The 21,771-nt window shown below is 38.3% G+C and overlaps 1 protein-coding gene across 3 annotated transcripts in view; it reads right to left on the reverse strand.

Moving 5' to 3' along the window:
* The window catches only part of BAZ1A (bromodomain adjacent to zinc finger domain 1A), a 112,458-nt gene extending 90,895 nt beyond the window's left edge, over positions 1–21,563 (reverse strand). Inside the window, exons 1-4 of one of the 3 annotated variants that reach the window (XM_087823434.1) lie at positions 21,486–21,563; positions 20,830–21,000; positions 10,111–10,389; positions 597–740 (exon numbers count right to left, since the gene is read on the reverse strand). In XM_087823434.1, the coding sequence (XP_087679560.1) occupies positions 597–740; positions 10,111–10,389; positions 20,830–20,942 (536 nt within the window). In that variant the 5' untranslated portion in view covers positions 20,943–21,000; positions 21,486–21,563. Of the gene's footprint in view, positions 1–596; positions 741–10,110; positions 10,390–20,829; positions 21,049–21,485 lie in introns of those variants that run through there. The other 2 variants (XM_087823435.1, XM_016220254.2) reach the window with 2 other exon arrangements.
* Positions 21,564–21,771: the final 208 nt, after the last annotated feature.

Below are 21,771 nucleotides of genomic sequence, written 5' to 3' on the forward strand. Positions count from 1 at the left end.
AAAGAGACACACAATACAGGCTGAAGAGAGCATTTTTAAGTCTGAGATTCCTAAAAGGCAGAGAGGGAACGGAATGGAGCAGTAAAGAATTAGATGGTTGTTGTGGAGGACAGGAGAGAGCTGAGCTAAAATATTCAAACAAACTCTTAATCAGTTGAGGACTCAGTTGAGACTTTACATTTTCCTGAAGGGAGTGCCAATCTAGATGCGTTTGTGTGATTTTTCTCCAACAGCACTCAGCCAACCCAGGCTGTCAACTGAATGCATTTCAGAAGGCTACAAAGTTTCTTTATTATATGTATCATAAAGTAAGTATAATAAAGTACAAAATGAATTTTCCCAAGTAAACAAAAGTGGAATGCGTAAGTATAATTGAATGAGATGAGCTTCAATTGCTCTTACTCTGCTAACTAGAGTTAACTAAGTAAGTTTCAGTTTTACAAACTCTAATGTGTTGTGGAACCACATTGTTTAGCTGAATAGTATACCACAGTATGACTAGAAAGGAAGAAGGGAGGGATTAAAGAAAAAATTGTTTCAATGGGATATCATTAGCCAATCTGATATACATTTAAAAATGAATAAAAATCACTTACCCATTTTGAAAAGAACTATTTTGTGTTTCCGAATCATCACTATCACTGATAATAATAGTTTCTCCATCTACATTGCTGACATGTCCATTAGAAAAACCATTCTGATGTGATGGAGGGAGGACTTCCAAAATCCTACACTGTAACCTGAAAGAAAATGATACATTAAAAAATGCAAATCATTTGGTATTTTATAATCAAATATTTCAAACAACCTAATTATTGGGAACTGAAAGCTATTTTGTTTTATAGAAACTATGACTGATGTAACCAATTTTATAAAAAAGAAAATCTGTAACATACAATATAAGCAAAGGTTGGCTATAATTTAAAATAATACAAAACTATTTTAAAGGTCAATTTATCAAGATTCTTGGCAATTTTAAATTAAAGTTACTATTTAGAAAATAAAATTCTGTCATGATATCTCATTATACAGATTGGGCGTTACAGTTTTTCAAAGACTCCAATATTTTAAATTCTGAAATTTTCCTGATCATAACCTTCTCCATTCTCACTGTAACATTTTTTTAAAACTGATTTTTACAGAGAGAGGAAAGGAGAGGGAGAAGGGGAGAGAGAGGGAGGGAGAGAGAAAGAAACATCTATTTGTTGTTTCACTTACTTATGCATTCATTGGTTGATTCTTGTATGTGCCCTGACTGGGGATTTGAACCTGCAACCTTGGCATATAAGGAGGATGCTCTCAGCAACTGAGCTACGCTGCCAGGGCCTCGCTTGCGATTTCTGATTTCTGGAAAGTTTCCTATTCACAAACTCTATTACCCTTATTTTGGCATCCCTTACCTCTGCCCACTCTACCTGGGTTTTATGCACTACAGTTTCAGACTTATTCACCACAATTAAAATATTCTTCAATCCCATTTCACTATACCAATTTTCAACTGAAATAATTAAAATGTGGTGTATCCATAAAATGGAATATTATTCAGCAAAAAAGAAAAAAAAGAAAGAAATGAAATACTGATGACGTTACAGTATAGATAAACATTGAAAACATTATGCCAAGTGAAAGAAACCAGATGTAAAAGGCCACATAGTATATGATTTCATTTATATGAAAAAAACAAAAAACAAACAACAAACAGAATGGGCAAATCCATAGAGACAGAAAGTAGATGAGTGGTTGCAAGGAACTTGGGGGAGAAGGGGGAGGGGTAAAAGATGAGAGCAAAGGGCAGTAGCTGCTAATGGGCCTGGGCTTTCCTTTTGGGATGTAGAAAATATTCTAAAATTAGGTTGTAGTGATGGTTGTGCAATTCTATGAATATACTAAAAAGTACTGGACTGTATGCGCATTTTAAATGGGTGAAATACATCTCAAGTTGTTAAATGCAGTCAAAAGTAAAAGTAGGGTACAGGAGGGAGGGAGAGAGAGAATGAGAGACTATATATCTTTGAGAGATTATATATATGGCACTTCTACAACTCTTAGGCTATCCAGGGAGAGGTTTTATTAACTAAGCACATATATAATACCAGTGGGTAAATCCCTATTCTCTAGAGAAAAAGTAGCTCAAGAATTGGAAATTTGCTCACTGGGTCTTTCATTTGGTCATCTCATGCTATAAACAAGCTTTGATATATTGTGGGCCTTCATAAGACTGTCCATTCACCAGCCCCATTCTCCTGGGAATTTCTTTCTTCCCATACCCCACCTTCTTCCATATGGCTAATACTAGAGCTGTCATATTCCCACAAGACCCTGACATGGTTAGTTGATACTGGGTGGGCACCTTTTGCTGAGCCAGTACATCTTTTCTAAGATTTTAAAATGTGGAATCTAGAAAGTAAAAATCAGTTCTCCTCCCGTCATGGAACCTATAAAATTCTGGTGCTGTTGACACCCATGTTTCTTGCCACATGGAGTGGGCAGTGAGAGAAAAGAAAGCCTACAAGAGAGAAGAGAGGAGAGATGGCAAGGGTACTAGAGGCAATCAGTTCTCTTACTCCTGTTCTTCCTCAGACTTAGATGCACCTTATCATGTCAGGTTTAGCTGGTTAATCTTTCCTTTGATTCAATAAACTGATAATTTACCTTTCTGCATGTTTTTTCAAAATTTTTGAAATTTTGTCACAGCCAAAATAAACAGAATCATACCATTCCAGAAAGACAAACAGTATATTTAGAGTTGGTTCACTTTGGGAAGCTGGTGGATTTTAATAAGATAATAGCACTTTACATTAGCGTGCATTTCAGAATACGTTTCTGTTCTCCTTTAGGGGAACACCTTTAGTATCCCCTATAATATCTAACATTGCTGTCAGGCACAGAGAGAATCAGGACCATGGAATTCCTGCTAGGAACTTTCTACCATACTCAAACAGAAGAAAGCAGCTGGTTCTACAGCACTCCAAAGTTTAAGAATAAATAAAATGTTGGATGGCATGTGGATGAATTCAAAGCACTCCAAATATTCTGTCTTCCTCCTTCACTCATTTCCTCTCACTCTGAGACTCATATAAGTTAAAAGAAAAGTATCATATGTGGCTCCTTTACTATTTGCTCTTAAAAAAATAATTGAGAAAAAAGAGAGGAGACTCAAATTACTAACACCAGGAGTGAAAAGGGGGACATTGCTACTGATTTTATGGAAATAAAAGAAGATTATAAGAAAATACTATGGACAATGATAAATTGGATAATCTAGGTGAAATGGACAAATTCTTAGAAACACACAAACTACCAAAACTGACTCAAAAAGAAATAGAACCCGGCCCAGTGTGGCTCAGTGGTTGAGCATTGACCTAGGATCCAGGAGATCGTGGTTCGATTCCAGGTCAGGGCACATGCCTGGGTTGCGGGCTCGATACCCAGTCGGGGGCGTGCAGGAGGCAGCCGATCAATGACTCTCTGTCATCACTGAAGTTTCTCTCTCTCTCTCTCTCCTTCTCTCTTCCTCTCTGAAAACAATAAAGATATATTTAAAAAAACAAAAAGAAATAGATAATCTAAAGAGATCTATAACTAGCAAGTAGATTGAATCAGTTATCTAAAACCTCCCAATTAAAAAAAAGCCCAGCCCCTGGCCGGTGTGACTCAGTGGGTTGGAGCATCAACCTATACACCAAAAGGTTGTGGGTTAGATCCCTGGTCAAGTGCTTACGGGAGGCAGCTAATAGATGTTTCTCTTTCACATCGGTGTTTCTCTCTCCCTGCATCCCCTCTCTTTTTAACAAAAAGGAGGGCCAGGACCAGGACCATATGGCTTCACTGGTGAAGTTACCAAGTATTTAAACAATTAATACCAATTCTTCCCAAAATCTTCCAAAACACTGAAGAGGAGAGAACCCTTCTTAACTCATTCTATAAGACCAGCATTACCCTGATTCAGAAATCAGACAAAGACATGGCAGAACATGTAAAGAACTCTTATAACTCTGTAAAAAAACACAATCTGATTAAAAAACGGGCAAAGAACCTGAACAGACATTTCCCCAAAAAAGATGCAAATAGCAATAAATACATGAAAAGATGTTCAGGATCTTAGTTAGAAGGGAATGCAAAATCAAAACTGCAATGAGATACTACTTCATACCCACTAACATGGCTATTATTAAAAAACAAAAACAAAAAATGAAAAATGATGAGTGTGTGTGACGATGTAGAGAAACTGTAACCCTTGTGCATTACTCGTGGGGATGTAAATGGTGCAGTACTGTGGAAAACAATATGGCAGTTTCTGAAAAGTCTAAATGTAGAATCATCATATGACCTGGCTATTCCACTTCTAGGTATATATGCAAAAGAATTGAAAATGGGAACACAACAGATACTTGCACACCAATGTTCAGAACAGCATTATTCACAATAGCCAAAAGGTGGAAACAACACAAGTGTCCATCAACAGATGAATAGATAAACAAAATATGGTATATACCATGGAAAATTATTCAGCCATAAAAGGCCGATACATGCTACAACATGGATGAACCTTGAAAACATTATGCTCAGTGAGATAAGGCAAACACAAAAGAAAAAATATTGTATGAATCTACTCATCTGAAGTATCTAGAATAGGCAAACAAATTCAGAGAGAGAAAGTAGAATAAAAATTACCAGGTGCTGGAATGAGGGAGAAATGCGGAGTTATTGCTTAATGGGTAGTGTTTCTGTTTGGGGTGATGAAAATGTTCTGGAAACAGTAATGATGGTTACACAACACTGAATGTACTTAATGCCACTGAATTACACACTTAAAAATGCTCACAATGGTAAATTTTATGTTATGCTTATTTTATAATAAAAAAAAGAGAAACTTTTTTTGTTCTAAGAGTGAAGTTTGAGAAGGCTCAGTTACCAAGCGTATGTTGGTAGCAAACGGAAATGGTGTTAAAAGAACCGAAGGTTGACTTTCACTACTGGCTGGTAGAATTAACCAGTGTTTCTAAAGAGGAAAAACTACAGGAAATTATATCAAAACTTGTTAGGTAATTATGTAGTCTAATGATAAAAAGGATCTGTAACTTAGTGACATAAACTGCACAAAAGTATGGTAGGAATCAAATGGACCCACTTTTGAAGTGCCTGGGTATCACATCCAGGGATCATATTTGTTCAGGGTTCTTGGAGGTGATGAAGAAAGCTTTTCAGTGAACCTCTGAAAAAATTCTTCAAGTTAGAAAAAGAGATGGCTTTCACTATCAGGGCCTAGGTGGTGGTCACAAGGAAAAACAAAGTAAATGCGTCTACTCTGGGTGCAGGTGTGGTTGATGTGGTGCCTAAAATGGTTTGACAATCCATTGAAGGGAGTAGTCTATGACCCTGGTGTGGCCCACAGAGCTACAAAAACTTAAGAACTAATTTATTTAAAACCAACAGAAAATTAACAGAAATGCAAATTCCCTAATAGGAATAAGGGTGAAGGAAACCAGTATAGCATAGGGGCATTGCCTAGAATATGGTGCATATTTTATATATAAATATAGTAGTTATTATCAATGCTACCATTAACTTTGGATAACACCCAAACCACAGGTATCAGTTCTTATTAATATAATCAAAGCTCACTTAACAACAGCAACAAAAAAGCAGAGAGAGATGAAAATGTGTACGCTGTGAGCAAACTCATGCAGCTTCACATTTTGTGGAGAAAGGATGAAGCGTGAAAGGTGGGAGGTCCCATGGAAGTGGTCACAAGGAGAAATCCATTTATTTTTCTAAATAAGCCCCCTAACAATAAACCTCATGCTACAGCATGGTAAAAAGGCCAAAGAAGCCTACAAATAAAAATCAACAGGAATGCCCTGGCTGGCTGGCTCAGTTGGTTGGAGCGTTGTCTGGTACACAAAAAGGTTGTAGGTTCAATTCTCAGTCAGGGCACATACCTGGGTTGGGGGTTTGATCCCTGGTCGGGGCACGTAGGAGAGGCAACTGATAGATGTTTCTCGCTCACACTGATGTCTGTCTGTCTCTCTCTCTCAAGTCAATAAAAACATCTTGGGGTGAAAATGAAAAAAAAAAAAAATCAACAGGAATACTCAGGAAATTCAACCTGGACTTTCTCTCATCACAGAAGCTGGGCTTGCCTTAGCCCACTCCTTAAGGATGCCAGGATCTTACCAATTCTATCATCTCAAAATTGAACTCAATCCCCAAAGTTACACAAGCAGATATGAAGCCAGGAGGGACATATATCCTTGGGGGCCTAGAACACATGCCAAATGAAAAACATCACATCAAGTAATTTCCCCATGTTTATGTCGTAGAATAAGAGGTTTTTAAAATTTCTTTTCTAATATTAATTTACGAAGACCTTTATTTGACTGGGTTGCAGAAGCCTGGAGATTAAGATGGCCTGTACCTAATATATTACCCCTTAAAACATCTCCATGGAAAACAACAAGGGAAGCAACTAATATAATGAAATCAAGACTATTGACTATGGTTTATTAAAGGGGATAGACACTCTCACCACTATATGCAGAAGCAAGAGAACAAATTAAAATGGTCATCTTAAAAGCTGTCCCCACAGGACAGAACAGCACTATTTACAATATTTGTAGGTGCCAGAGACACAGGAATGGTCATTGACTTGGTAAGAACAAGGCCCCTTTGGCTACCTAAACAGTTTAGACCATCATCCTATAATGCAATTTATAAAAACAAAAGCCCAAATAGAGACCCCAGAAACTACAATTAGATTAAGAGCTCATAAGCATGACAGAGAACTCAAAAATCAAAATGGAAAAAGACTGACTTTTTTAACTTGTCATTTATTGAGCACTTGCTGTGTGCCTGGCACTTCGCACACAGCATATCTCAGTTAATCTTCATAATAATTCTACTAAGTATGCAAAGGAGAGATAAAGTGATGGTTAAGTGTTTGTCCAAAAGTTATGCAAGTGGTAAGTAGATGGTGGAGGCACAATTCCAACTAAAGGAAATCTAGTTAAGCAAGTTTATACATTAAAAGTATTTTAACTGAAATTTAAGTGAAAAGGGTAAAAGGATAGGATGTACACAGGAACTTAGGATCTAAAAGTAGCAGAAATCTTAAGTCAAGCTTGAAGCTTAGTTATAACATAAAATTTAATTTTTAATAGAAAAGCTAGTCAATAATAGAAGAAAAATATTAACTTCCATATAAACCTCTTGGGCCAATAGCAGCCGTATCCCCCTGTAAAATGCTATTGCTATATTCTATTTATAACTTTCCTCAAACTATAAGCAAAAATCAAAGATAAAAGTATTCTAGCCCTGGCTGGTTTGGCTCGTGGTTAGTGTGTTGATCCCAGGACTGAAGGGCCGTGCCTCAGCTGCAGGCTCAATCCCCAGTCCCGGTAGGGGGCACGTGCGGGAGGCAATCAATCGATGTCTCTCTCACATCAATGTTTCTCTTTCTCTCCCCCTTCCACTCTCTCCAAAAAACAATGGAAAAAAATATCCTTGGGTGAGGATTAAAAAAAAAAAAAGATAAAAGTATTCTATTAAAACTAAATGGTAAATGCATGAATATTGATTGCACGTTCATCTTTATTTCTTAATTATATCATTACTGCTCATACATATTTTTAAAATTCTTGTCACTTATTTTCCATATTCTTACACCTTTTCCTTTTGCATCAAAATATTTATTTATTATTATTTTTAAAACTTGGATGTTATTTTTTTATATTTTTAAAGGTTTACATTAGATTATACATGTGAATATTGATTGCACTTTTATTCTTTATTCCTTAATTATACCGTTATTATTCATACATATTTAAAAATTCTTTTTACATTAACTGCATATTTAGGAAAAAACAACAAAAAATGAAATAGAAAAATATTTGCAACAGTAAGACAAAGAGTATAATATGCCTAGTATTTAATAAATAGCTCTCACAAGTCTAATGAAGACAAACCAAAAGAAAAAAGAAAAATGGGCAAAGAATCTGAACAAGAAAATAAACACTGAGATATCATCAGATCTGGCAAAGATTAAAAAACTAAAATATCTAGTGTTAGCTTGAGTGTAGGGAACCCAGGCCTAGCCTTTATGGCATTCTGGCCCTGGATGCTCCTGAATTACTTCATTCATATATTTATTTTAATACCTGGCAAGTCAAAATGTTTGTCTCTTTCTTAACTGAATCCTGAAGGGCATCTTAATCCTTTTTATATTCCCAGTACCCAACCCAGTGCCTAGCCTATAAATGACACGAATCACTAAGCAACATGTGAAACACAGTATCAGAGCAATCAGAAATATTGAGATGAGAGCAAAGATGGCTAGACTCATAATATTACTTCCTGAGGCTTCTGCATCTTACTATCTACCCAGCTGCTAAAGCAAAAAGTCAAGGAATCTTTCACAATTTCTCCTTTCCTGTACAAATATTTAAGAATGGTTAATGTGTATTACGAAAATCAAGCCCTAAAAGTTTTCAGAAAAATACCAATTTCTTATACTTTACAATTTAAAGTCTTCTTAAGCAAGAAGAGGTATGCTTCCTATGAATAATAATCAATAAAACTGTGACTCCCAGATTTCCCATTTCTACAATGTACCTTAATTTACTACTATTAACAGCTGTAACTACCTGAAGTCCACTTTTAAAGTATTAAAAAAAACAAACCCCAAAACTATAGAAAGCACAATGAGCCACTACATTTTTAGATGAAAGCCATATTCCTAATGTTAAAGTTTAATGCATCACAGTGATTTGTAATTCAGAAAACACTTCTGGCATAAGTAAAATAAAAACAGTAATTATAAAAAGAAAAAAAACTATCCTCCCCAGACATGGTCTCTATTATTCCTTTTGATGATATAGATGGGAACACAAAAATCTGTTTTCTAAGTATATCACCAAAAACCATAAAACACACTCCAAAGCAGTATTTATAATTTGATCTCTTTTTAAAAGGGTATGGTCTTGGTGGAATTACTGGTGACATGTTAATCTCTCTCCTGAAAATAAAGATATAATTTTTCCCCAAAAGTCACTAGACATGAAAAATTCAATTTTTACCATTTGTTGCTTCTACAATTAATAAAAAAGTGTATCCAATTGTTCATCAAAATAAAATCCAAACAAATTTAGATCTTAATATAAACATCTCTTGGCTTTTTAAGATTCATGTATAGTAGCATTTAATAACTAAAATAGATTATAATATTTTAAGACATTACTCTGAAATTACATATAAACTCATGGTGATTCTCCAAAATAAAATAAAGAACATAATAAAATAACTTTTGACTGCTAAAGGTTAAAATTCAGAAAGAAAAAATCTGCATTCAGGTCAATAAAAAGGGAGGAAAAGCAGCCAAAAAACATTTTATAGACACTGCCCTAAAACTAAAGAAGGCTATAATAAATTTTAATACAAATAAAGGTTATTATGATAAATATCAGTGACTAGCCAATCACAAATGCTTAAGACTTCAGGAAAGCAGTGATAATTTTTAATTTAGTACCACAGCTCATGTCATTTAAAATTTTCATATATGAAAAATCCATTTTTTTCTTGAAGACCTGGGTAAGAGAGAACTCAGTGGAGTACCACAAAACTCAGTCCTCATCCCAGGAACCACTAAACCCAGAAGGAGAAAAAGGCGTATTTAAACTATCAGGTGACATAATGAAGACACAGTAGATATATTTATCTAAGGTTTTTTTTTTTTTTTTACTCTTAAGTAAAGATGAAACTTCCATATAATGGAACTTATTATACAGTAAATAAAAAGAGAAGGTGATTTATAAAGCTATGGACTGATCTTAAAGATATTTTAAGTGAAAAAAGGTATAGCATACAGTATGCTATCTTTTGCATTAAGGGGAGGAAATGTGGTATGTGTGTGTCTGTACCTGTTTTTGGTGGCCTACATAAAAATTAGCTTTAGGAAAATACATAAGAAACTGCTAATACTAGGGCTCTGTGGGGAGGGAAAAGGTGTAGCTGAAGGATAGTAAAAGGGAAGCTTCATTTCAGCCTTTCGTGTATTTTGAATTTTAAGCAATGTGGGTGTATGTAGATCAAAAGAAAAAATTAAAAGTACTTTACCTTGCACCATTGTTCCTAATGACTTCCACAGTTTCTTCAACAAAATATCGATCCTTGACATATGCAAAAATATCATCACAAATTTCATGTAAGCGTGAACGATGGGTAAGGTTGGTCAAGTATAAAACTGGAATAATTAGTGGTTCTGGAAAACTCTGAAGATTCTGCCTTGCTCTTTTTTCTGACTCAAGTGCTTCCTGATAGGTCAGTCCAGGTCTACCCGTCACAGCACAACTCCAAACGAGACTGTTGCACAGAATGGTTCGTTCAAAAAAGTCACTGATTAAAAAACAAAAATAAAAATCCATTACCTATCATTTCACAAATTTTACATTAAAAGCTGATAAGCATTTGTGCCTCTATTGCAAAAATTTACATAGAATCATAGAACTCAAACAAGGGTTTAGTAACAGGTCAGCGTACACATTAATACAAACCTAAGAAAAAATATAATAAACTAGACATTTATATTTTACAATTTAAAAGTACATTCAAACAAAATTGGACTTTGATTTCCATCACTTTTTGATGATGGAAATGCAACTGAAAATAACCTCAACCTTTCCTTTTCATTCTAATTTTTAAGCTTTTAGATCCAAAACAGTCAAAACACTGGATGGAATCAATTCAAGCACTTAACTATGAATTTTATTTTTATTTTTTAATTTTTTAAGCTATGAATTTTAAAAGGCTTTAACATAATAGTGAAAAACTGGGAAATCTAAGCATTTAACAATCAGAGAAAGGTTAAGTAAATTATAATACTTCATATGGTGAAAAATCATAGTCATTACACAGTATACGGCGAGATCTTAAAAAACATGTTAATGGGGAAAAAATTCATACTTTTGTGTATAATAATATGGTCCCATTTGTGTTAAAATAAAAGAAAAAGGAAAGAAAGGAAGGAAGAAAAAGAAAGAGAACCTAAAAAAAGCATAAAATATTTCTGGAACATTATACAAAAATGAAGGTAACACCTACAAAATGGAGATGGGACTGGGCAACCATTCTACTCAAACCTTTTCTGCACTATTGGAATTTTTTAATATGGGCATTTCTTTCAAAAAATTCTATCCTGTCACTTTTAAAATGCAAGAGATTTATAATTTGGAAAGATTTGTCAGGTATTCTAGGTAGAAAAAACTCAAATCACTGAATAACACAATCCCATATACATTATTATAATAATAACAAAAATGTGTGTATTTATACAAATACTATAAACAGATGTTCTCTGTGGAGAAAGGGAGGAACTGGGAAGGAAGGAAAAGGAAAATTTGTTATTCTAAATATTTCTACATTGTTTGAATTTTTATAAGGAGCATGTACTTCTATTATTTTTATAATAAACATAAACATTTTATTTTTTAAAAAAATTTATTGATTTTTTTTTTTTTAGAGAGAGAGAGAGGAAGGAAGAGGCAGGGAGAAAGAAACATCGATGTGAAAGGGAAACATGATTGGCTGCCTCCTGCATGCCCTCTAATCGATCTTACAACCCGGGCATGTGCCCTGACCGGAACTCAAATGGCAACCTTTCAGTGCACGGGAGGATGCCTAATCAACTGAGCCACACCAGCCAGGGCTATAATAAACATATTTTCAAATAGAAAAGGTTAGACATATGCAATAGGGTTAACAATGGTTGCCTCTAAACCTCTAAATGGTACGTGTATCTCCCCCCCGCCATACTCTGGTCTACTTCGCAATAATTATATGTAACCGATATAATTCACTCTTCTCTTTTTCTCCTTCCTGAAATCCCTCTGTCCTTTTCCCATCATTCAGCAAAGTATTAAAACTGCCATATGTTTACTTTCTAGTTAATCTATTTAGATTGTCCCTGTAGTAGTCTGATCTCCAAAGGTTTGGTGTAATTCCATTAAGATAGTTTCATTTGTATATTTGTCTGCAGAACTACAACAACAAAAAATGAAATCTATGGAAATAAAGATAAACTAATCATACTTTAACATAGGATCTAAAGAGACAGCATACATAAGCCAAGTTATACGACTAATTCAGTACAAAGAAGTTCCTTTTGAAATATGTACCCTTTAGTAGAGGAGATAACGGATGTATATCATTAAAATACAAAGTAAAGAGTGATTATCTTCATAAACAGAGGCAGATGTCCTTTGGGAATTCAGAGGAAGGGAAGGAGGAGAGGCAGGTAAAAAAGATCAAGAAATACTAGAACATATTTTGAAGGAAGTGGCACTAAAGAGTTAGGGTGGTAAAGGAAAAATAGAGTTGAATGAAGAGCTGCCAGAGAAAAAAAAAAGGAATATAATCTGGTTCTTATAAGCCAGAAAATCTATGTCAGCTTGGCTGGCGTGGAACATGGTTGAACACCAACCTATGATCCAGGAGATCTTAGTTTGATTCCCCGCTGGGGCAAATTTCAGGCTCAATCCCCAGCAGGGGGCATGCAGGAGGCAGCCAATCAATGACCCTCATTATTGATGTTTCTATTTCTCTCTGTCCCTTCCTCTCTCTGAAATCAATTAAAATATATTAAAAAAAGAAAAAGAAAATCTATGCCAGATAAATAACATTAGCAAATAGAGAGGCAACAAATGTTGCAGAATAAAATGAATGAATGGATCTTGAAAGAGGTCTTATTTGTTTTATTGCCTAAAATTGCAGTTTACTTAGACAACTTTATAGATTTTAAACTTTTTTCCCTATAAAAACAAACATATCTGTAAGACTTAGCTTCCCAAGCCAACATATGGTTAGCACATAATATAGTATGTGAGGTATACTTCTAATAATTCAAACTATAGTACTATTTAAGAAAAACAAACTTCAAATCTAGATACCTTACACATTAACCAGTCACTAAAACAGTGCTAAGAGAAATAGAATGCTAGCCACACATATAATTTAAAATTTTCTAGTGGTCACATTTAAAAAATTTTAAAGAAATACTAATAGAATTAATTTTCTCTTTTATTGAACCCAATATATTCTAAAATCATTTCGATATGTAATCAATATTGAATTATTTTACATTTTTTTGGTACTAGGTCTTCAAAATCTAGTATGTGTATATGTATCTTAAACTTATTGCACATCTTAATTCTGACACATTTCAAGTTTTTACTAACTTCCCAGCCAAGTAATGGCTCCTGTATTGGACCCATAGCAAATCAGTATTCGGTAGCCTGAGGTATTTGGTATACAGGTATTTGGTGGCAATGCAGGGAGACAGACTTCACACTGAGCTGCAATAAACACTACTTACATTTGTTAACACTGTGCAAAGTAACAAGGAGAGCAATGGCACAAGTGCCAGAAACCTCTACTAGAGGTGTTAACCAGGCAGAAAAATTGGATAGTCAGTAACCAATGATGTACAGTAGCCCTTCTACACCAGTTTTCCACCACCTCCAGCAAAGTGTTTGTACTGTTTGTTTCCTTTGTGTCTATCTACAAAGTTATTGTTACATTATAGTCCCGCTGTGCACAAAGATCTACCCTCAGGAGGAGGGAGGCAGGACACACTACCATCACAGTGGCAATTTTAATGCAAGGGGTAAAAAGCCCAAGAGCTATTTTTTCTATTCATCACCCCCTACCGGCATGGCCTCCAAAGCCCAAGGGCTATTTTTCCTATTCATCACATTCTACCAGCATGACCCCATCTCTAACATTACATACCTTCACTTTCCCCCAATTCTGTAATTCTGTTCTTTACCCATTCATCAAACACATTCAAATGTGTAAGATTTTGTTAATAATAAACTCTAGGGGGTAGGTTACAGTGCCTGTTCAATTTCTGTATTATAAAATGAAACATTTACAAGAAGCACATTTTACTATTGTGAACAAAAGTTTATAAAATACAAAGTACCTCTAATGAACATAATAAATTGATGCACAAAATAGGTCCAGAGACATGGAGGCATGGAACAGACTGGCAAATCTCAGAGGCGGGGTGGGGGTGGGGGGGACAGGAAGAGATTAATGAAACAACTCATATACATACTGCATAACCAATGGACACAGACAATAGTGTAGTAAAGGCTTGGGGTGGGGCATGGACTGGGAGGAGGAAGGCAAAGCTGGGGAAAACTGGAGAACATCTGTAATCCTGTCAACAATAAAATTTAAAAAAGGAAAAAAACTTCAAAAATCAGGAATTCAAAAAAATAAAATACAAAGTACTGCTTGATACAAACATACCTTTAGGCTAATATAGATTATTATGTCTCCAATTTATTACTACATTCCTTCAACAATCCTCTTTACCAGAGATTGGCATAGTACTGGCCCAGAGGCCAAATCCAGCCTTCCACCTGTTTTTGCAGTTTTACTGGAACACAATCACACCCATACCTTTAGGTATTATCTGTGACTGCTTTCTCAACATATAATCTGAGAGCTGAGTAGGTGCAACAGACATCCTATGGCCTGCAAAGCCTAAAATATTATCTGGCCCTTTAAGAAAAAGTTTGATGACCTGTGCTCTTTACCATTATTTCTTAAGGAAAAATTGTTTCTGAGTTACCAGGTCCATTACTGGTAAGAAAACACCTCTAATATAAAATCAACTAACTCTCTGGTGAACAAACTAAGGAACAAAGGGCAACATACTGTTAACTTGCTGGGTATCTGGACAACTAAAAACCTAGAATAAGATTAAGAATGAAGTGACAAAAACCAAAAACCAAATTCAATTCAGAAAAGATAAATGCAAAGTGTATTCTACTTAAGGGCCAAAACTTTATTAACTAGACATAAAATTAAAAAAAAGATCCAGCACAATACTGCAGAAAAGATGTAAGGGACATAAATTCCACTGTCCACAAGATAATTAGTATAACTGAGAAATGCAGCCATAGGATAAAAATGAACATAATTCCTGACTTAAACAGTATATGGTATAGCAAGACGTGGAAAGTATGGCTTCTGAACTTAAAAACAGTAACTGCTAGAAGACAGCATAGGTTGTTCTAACAATTTCCTTTACTGACAGGTTACAAAAACAGAGCAGGTGATCCTGGGCATGGCAGATTGCACATGCCTTATGTTATACAGTATAGAGAAATACAAGCTAGAGGAAACTTACATTTATTACATTTATTATAAACGGTCAGGGGGAAAGTATGACTAATTAAAAATATAAAGTTTAGTCTTAAAAAACTTTAGTGAATACTTAATGACAACATACAAAGCAGGCCCCTAAAATCTGCAGATGACACTAAGGTGAGGAATAGCAATAAAGATTTTTAAAATCAAGAAACTAAAACCTTAAACAGAAATTAACAAGTGAAAACTATACAAGTTTAACAAATGTCCTAGCTTAACAATAACATGAAAAGGCCAATTTCAAGTGAACTGCAAATTCACATTTCTGTGCCTTTTTATATTGTTTTCTCTGCTTAAAAAGTATACTTTAGAGCATTCTCTGCCTAGAATGCCCCTTTTTCTCATTGTGTCTTGACAGTTCCATCTCTCAGGACCCAACTGGGACACTGTCCCCAATCTGGGTATCTCTGCAACTCCACAGCAGTTATCAGCTCAATTTTCTATACTCCCATGACACTGACTCCCATAGTAGCTATGTGATTTATGCAATCGTGTTGCAGACATACATTCATTTCTTTCTTTTTGTAAATTTTATTTTTATTTAAAATATTACAGATGTCCCTTTTCTCCCCAATGACCCGTTCCATCCCGTCCCATCCCTCTCCCCACCGTTATCCGTGTCCTTGGGTTGTGCATATATGCATATAAATTCTTTAGTTACTCTCTCCCCCTCCACCCACCCGCCCTCCTCCATCCCTCTGACATTCATCAGTCTCATCTGTGCTTCCATGACAGACATACATTCATTTCTGATTACAAGGACAAATTATCTCAGCATCTCCAAAAACTCTCCAAAGTATAGCGTCAAGAATAAACAAATGCAGAGAAAGACAAGTACCATATGGTTTCATTCATATGTGGAATTTAATGAACAAACTGAACTACCAAGCAAAATAGAGACAGACTCATAGAAAGCAGGCAGACAGCTCTGGTGTGTGTGTGGGGGTGTTGGAGGAGGGGTGGAGGGAATTGCAAAAAAGAAAAAAAGAGAACTCATGGACATGGACAACAGTGTGGTGATTATGGGGGTTAGGGTGGGAGGGAGTGTGGAGGGGAAAGAGGGCATAGAGGGGATAAATGGTGATTGAAAAAATAAAATAATAAAAAAAAATGTTCTCTCACTGGCAGTCATTTATTTATTTTTTAACAGGAGAAAATAAAATTTTAATATGTATGCATAGGAAATTCCCATACACACGCAAATCCCAAAGACAGTGGGGCAAAATGAGCTATACATGTCCTCACTAAAGCTGTATCTATTTGATATTTTCAAAACTAAACAGGGCTGTCATTTATTTCTGTGTATTTAGATGGAGAAAGTACACATATGAATGGAAAGGAGAGGAAAAGTATCTGAATCTCAGCTTTACCACTTGTAGAATGTGAATTTGGGTAAGTTACATAACCTTAGTGAACCCGGTTCCCCTTCTGTAAAATGAGTATATCTTTCATGAACAGTCAACACAAAAATTAAATAAGGTAAGCTATAATACTGTGCCCAGCATAGTATATGCCCGCTTAGTAAATAGCATCAATTTCTGATTGTTTAGATACCATATTTGCAGAGAGATGCTAGAATACACAGGAGAATAACCAGTATGAGAGAGGAACAATGTCAGAGGAACACATAAAAAACTTAGGACTCTTTGAAGAGAAAGTTTGGCCCTGGGAAGGGGGACAGGAAGAGGGATTAACTGAAGAGGAACTATCAGGAACATCCAAAAATCCAATCAGGATAACCTAAGTATAAAATTTTGTCAACTGCTTAGTGGCAGACTTTGCAAAGAGGGTTGAAGGTGTGCAGGCTCCTCAGAAATATGACTTGGGATATTCTTACAATAGGCAGAGTGTATTTTACCATCTCTTGAATCTGAGCTGGCCTTGACAGTAGCTTTGACTAACGTAATACAGAAATGACATTGAGCGTTCTGCTCTCCCTCTCTGGGAACTCTGATACCAGCAGGTGAAGAAGCCCAGGTTAGCCTTCTGAGGATGAAAGGCCACATGGTGAGAAAGGCTATCCCAGTATATCGATGGATAATTAGGTTGTTTCCATATCTTGATCATTGTAAATAATACCACAATGAACATGAAGATGGCTATATTTTTAAATTAATGTTTTAGTTTTCTCTGCATAAATACTCAGAAATGGCACTGCTGGATCATATGGCAATTCTGTTTTTAATTTTTTTGAGGAACCTCCATACTGTTTTCCATAATGGCTGCACCAACTGACATTCCCACCAAGAGTGCACAAGGGTTCCCTTTTCTCTACATCCTGGCCAACAGTTGTTATTTCTGGTCTTTTTGATAATAGCTATTTTAACAGGTGCTAGGTGATAACCATTATGATTCTGATTTGCATTTCCCTGATGATTAATGATGTAAGAGCATCTCTTCATTACCTGTTGGCCATTAGTTTGTCTTCTTTGGAAAAATATCTATTCAACTCTTCTGCCCACATTTAAATCAGATTGTATAGTTTGTTATTGAGTTATATGAGTGCTTTATATATTTTGGATATTAATCTATATCAGGTATATGATTTGCAAATAGTTTCTCCTATTAAGTTGCCTTTTCTTTTTGTTGATGGTTTCCTTTGCTATGCAGCATTTTAGTTTGATGTAGCCCCATTGTTTATTTTTGCTTTTGATGTCAGATTCAAAAAATTATCACCAAGACTGATGTCAAGAAGCTTCCCACCTATCTTTTCTTTTAGGAGTTTTACGGTTTAATTTCTTATGTTCAAGTCTTTAATCCATTTTAAGTTAACTTTTCTTTATACTGTAAAATAGTAGTCTAATCTCATTCTTTTGCACTTTAGCTTATGCATTTGCCTATAGTTAATGTGCTACTTTTAATGAGTCTCTTTTGCTTATGGAAAGCAGGTCAAACAAGAGTTAGCAATTTGTTAAAGAGCATATAGTTCAAACAAACAAAATAAAGGAGTTTGTACTGTATAATCATTTAGGATCTAGCCTGGTCATAGTCCCTGTCTTAAAGAATTCAGGGTCTAGGAAAAGAGAAAATGTGAGGCAACAAATACATTGCATTACAGTGCAATAATAGCAGATGTCACACTAGATAAAATGGAGGGGGTGATCACTGCTGCCTAGAAGGACAAAGGAGGAAGTGTTAGACTATAGTATCAAATAAGATAAAGACAGAAAACTATTTGGCAATTAAAAACTCACTAACCAAAGGTAGAGGAAAAAGTTGCTTTGCATTGTGCTGGGAAGTGAACAAGGTGGGACAGTATAGAAAATCTCTTTGAGACTGACTAAAGTAGAGGAAGTTATATTAAAAAAATAAAAAACCTGAGCAAATTAGTGAGCACAGTGGACAAATATAAAAGAAATTCAAGATAATGCACTTAAAGGATAATCTTCAAACAAATTCACATAAACCAATTGGTGATTTAATGAATTGGTGAAAACAGGTTTCCTTCATAGTTTCTCCAGACTTGTGACAAGGGCCAGATTACCACAGTACTGCAGACCATCATATACCATCCACTGTAAATGTATTTTTGAAAAGATTTCTTTGTTATCATCCAAGAAAAAGTAATCCAAAATTTAACACAATTAAATTTTTCGAGTTTTGCCAATTCAAAGTCCGAAAGATGAATACCTAAGAACACCAGTAGCTCTCCTTTGTTCAGGGTAAATGATTTAATATCTCTGCTCCCAAGCAAACTGAATCTCCTGAACTGCTTGTAATTTCCCAAAACCTAAACACATCAGCACAGAGGAAACAACAACAATTGTTGTTTTTAAAATTTAATGCCATAAGGCTTCAAAGGACACAGTTATTTATTAATGAAGGTAGTAGATATGGAATACCAAAAGTCTCTTCCTTTATTTCCGCATTTGAGATTTCTCCATGACTATTGTAAATTATCAAGAACCAAAGTATATGAAAAGTGTTTAATTAAAAGATAACATCCATGTGCAGTCTCCCTGATAAAGCGAGATCTTCTTAAAAAGGTAAGATTGCAAAGAAGAGAACAGCTTGAAATCTAAGCCTGTTTCCTATTTTGTTGGCACTCTTAAGTATAATTTTTTAAAAATTTGGAATTATTATCAAGGATTTTAACTTTAACTTCAAAAAGAAAAACGAGGCATCATCCTTGTCAAGTTACCTAATCCAAATTCACTTAAATAGTTACAAGTAACAAAACAAGTCTGTACAGGAACAGAGTAAGATGTGCACTCCTATTTAAAAGCACTGCCTGCTGAAAAACGTCTCTAGATCTAACATATTTATGTGTAACTCTGGAGCTGAAGGAAAAGGCTTACTTAGAAGCTCAAAGGAACTGACTTTTCTAACTTCACTATGTACTCACTTCTCAGACAGGTGCAGTTCGACTAAAGCCCTCGCTGGATCAAGCCCCACAGTGCGCCCTACACAATTTATTTGGTTGCTGTAATACAAAACCCACAAAGGATTCCTTCTGAGTGGAGAGGACAGGAGAAAGCACAAGAAAAGGGAGAATCAGGCTGTTTTAGTGATTCATCAATTCAGATTCTCACTTGGAGATTTTGTGTTTAAATACAGATCTCTAAAACACCTCCTTGTTTGGTGTACCAGGGCAAGGGGATCTCTTGGGATAAACCAGGCGAAGGACTAAAAATTTAGGGGTTAAAACTACACATGCGGCAGCTCCGGATTCTTATCAAAACAATAGCGAATGGCACATGTCAGGCAGCCCACATGCGCAGGGGGATAAAGAGACTGGCTGAGGCTGTTGAACTTGTCTTAACCTCCTCCCTTAGCTCTCGTCGAGGCCCTCTGGGCTGTGCGAAAGTGAAAACCTGGGGCGCCCAGGGCCCTGATCTCTACTCCTCCACTTCCCGCCCCCCAGCCCTGACTTCTTCCTCACCCGGTCTCCCGGGGGCGGAGACGCTGAGTTCCCCAGGGCCCGGAGTTAGTCACCAAGAAGAGGCGGTGACACAGCGCACGGCTCGAGCCGCTCACTCCGAGGCCTAGCCGCACGGGACCAGAGGCCACCGGCGGACGGTTTAGTCCCGGGCCCCGGGCCTCTCCTCCCCCCCCAGAGCCGCCTCCTTCCCCGACTCTCAGCTCCACTCCCTCCCGCCCCTACCCTAAGCAGTTCCGAAGTCAGGCTCCACTCCAGTCCGAGAAAACGACTCCCAGCCTGGCCGTTTCCTGCCCTCAGGGGCGGGGATTCCCTCTCCGGGCAGGGGGACGGCGGCCCCTCGCCGCTGACCCGAGCGGGGATCCCCTCGGCGGCCGGGCGGGGATCCCGGAACTGGCCCCGTAGTGCGCGTGTGGCCGAGGCAGGGAGGGGCGAGGCGGGGAGTTTCCGCCGCCCTGCGGCCGGGTGGCAGCCGCAGCTAGAAGCAGCCCACACGGCGGCCCGGGACCCTTCGCCCCTTCGGACCCCGCCCGCTCTCCCCACGCGCGCCGCTGAGGGTCTGGCCCCCCCGGGGGCACCGCAAAGTCACCGGGTCCGGCTCGGGGAACAGATAAACGTGGGCCCGCGGCCACCTGGCACTTTTAAGTCGCCCAGCCACAAGTCTAGGGCGAGGAATGGGAAAGACAAAAGGACGCTGGGGAGGGAGTCCTCCCCCCCCCGCACCCCCGCTCGGTCCTTACTCGTAGTGGCGGAAGATTTCGTTGGTGACTTTACAGTAGAAAACTTCCTCGTCGGGCCGCAGGTCCGCCGGCGGCTTCTGTCTCACAAACGGCTTTCGGTGTAGCAGCGGCATCTCCTGTCCGCCCGCGGGCTCACTCTGACGTTCGGCCGCCGGCGTCGGCCCCGCTTTCCTATGAAAATTGGAGGGAAAAGAAAGCCGGTAAGGTGGGGAGCGCTCGGCGGCGGCATGGGCCGGTCCACGCGCCGGGGAAGCTCGACTGCCTTTTGTGTGACTGACGCGGCGCGGGTGCCACCGGAGACGAGGTCGAGCCCGTAGCTGCCGGGGTGTTGAGCAAGCGGAGCCGCCGCTTCTGCCCTCCCAGCGCGCCCCACCTCCGCACGCCGGTTCGCAGGCTCACAATGGGGCCGGCCGCCCCGCCGCGGGCGGGCGGGAGGTGCGGGAGCTGCGGCAGCCCCCTCCCCCAGCGTCGGCTCCCCGCCCGCCGCCGCCGCCAGGCTCTCAACGTGCTCCGCGCGCAGCCGGCCGGGCCGGTGCCGCAAGGGAGCTCCCCGCCGGCGGCCCCCGGCCCCCTGCGCTTTGTTCCCCGCTCGCCTACACTTCCCTGCCGGCGCCCGCCGGCTCCCGGCTCCCGAGCGACCACACGGAGCCCCTCACCTGCGAGCTCGCCGACTGACACTTCGCCGTCTCCACTACAAAGGCGGCGAGGGAGGCTCTGTCCTCCCGGGGGGTCGCCTCCCGCCGCCCGAACGCGCCGCCGGCCGCCGCTCGCTCGGCTGCCACGGCCTGGCTCCGCGCGGGGGTTCGCGTCCCACCGCCACTTCCCCGCCTCTCCGAGCTCCTGGGAAGTTTCTGATCTACTTTCGGCTCAGAAGGAGGAAGAGCTGTTGGGAGGAGCTTTTCACTTCTCGCTTCTACCTTTTTATTGGCTACTCGATGACTT

The sequence above is a fragment of the Miniopterus natalensis genome, chromosome 1 (genome assembly GCF_054644295.1).
Source record: "Miniopterus natalensis isolate mMinNat1 chromosome 1, mMinNat1.hap1, whole genome shotgun sequence".
Classification (NCBI taxonomy): Eukaryota; Metazoa; Chordata; class Mammalia; order Chiroptera; family Miniopteridae; genus Miniopterus; species Miniopterus natalensis.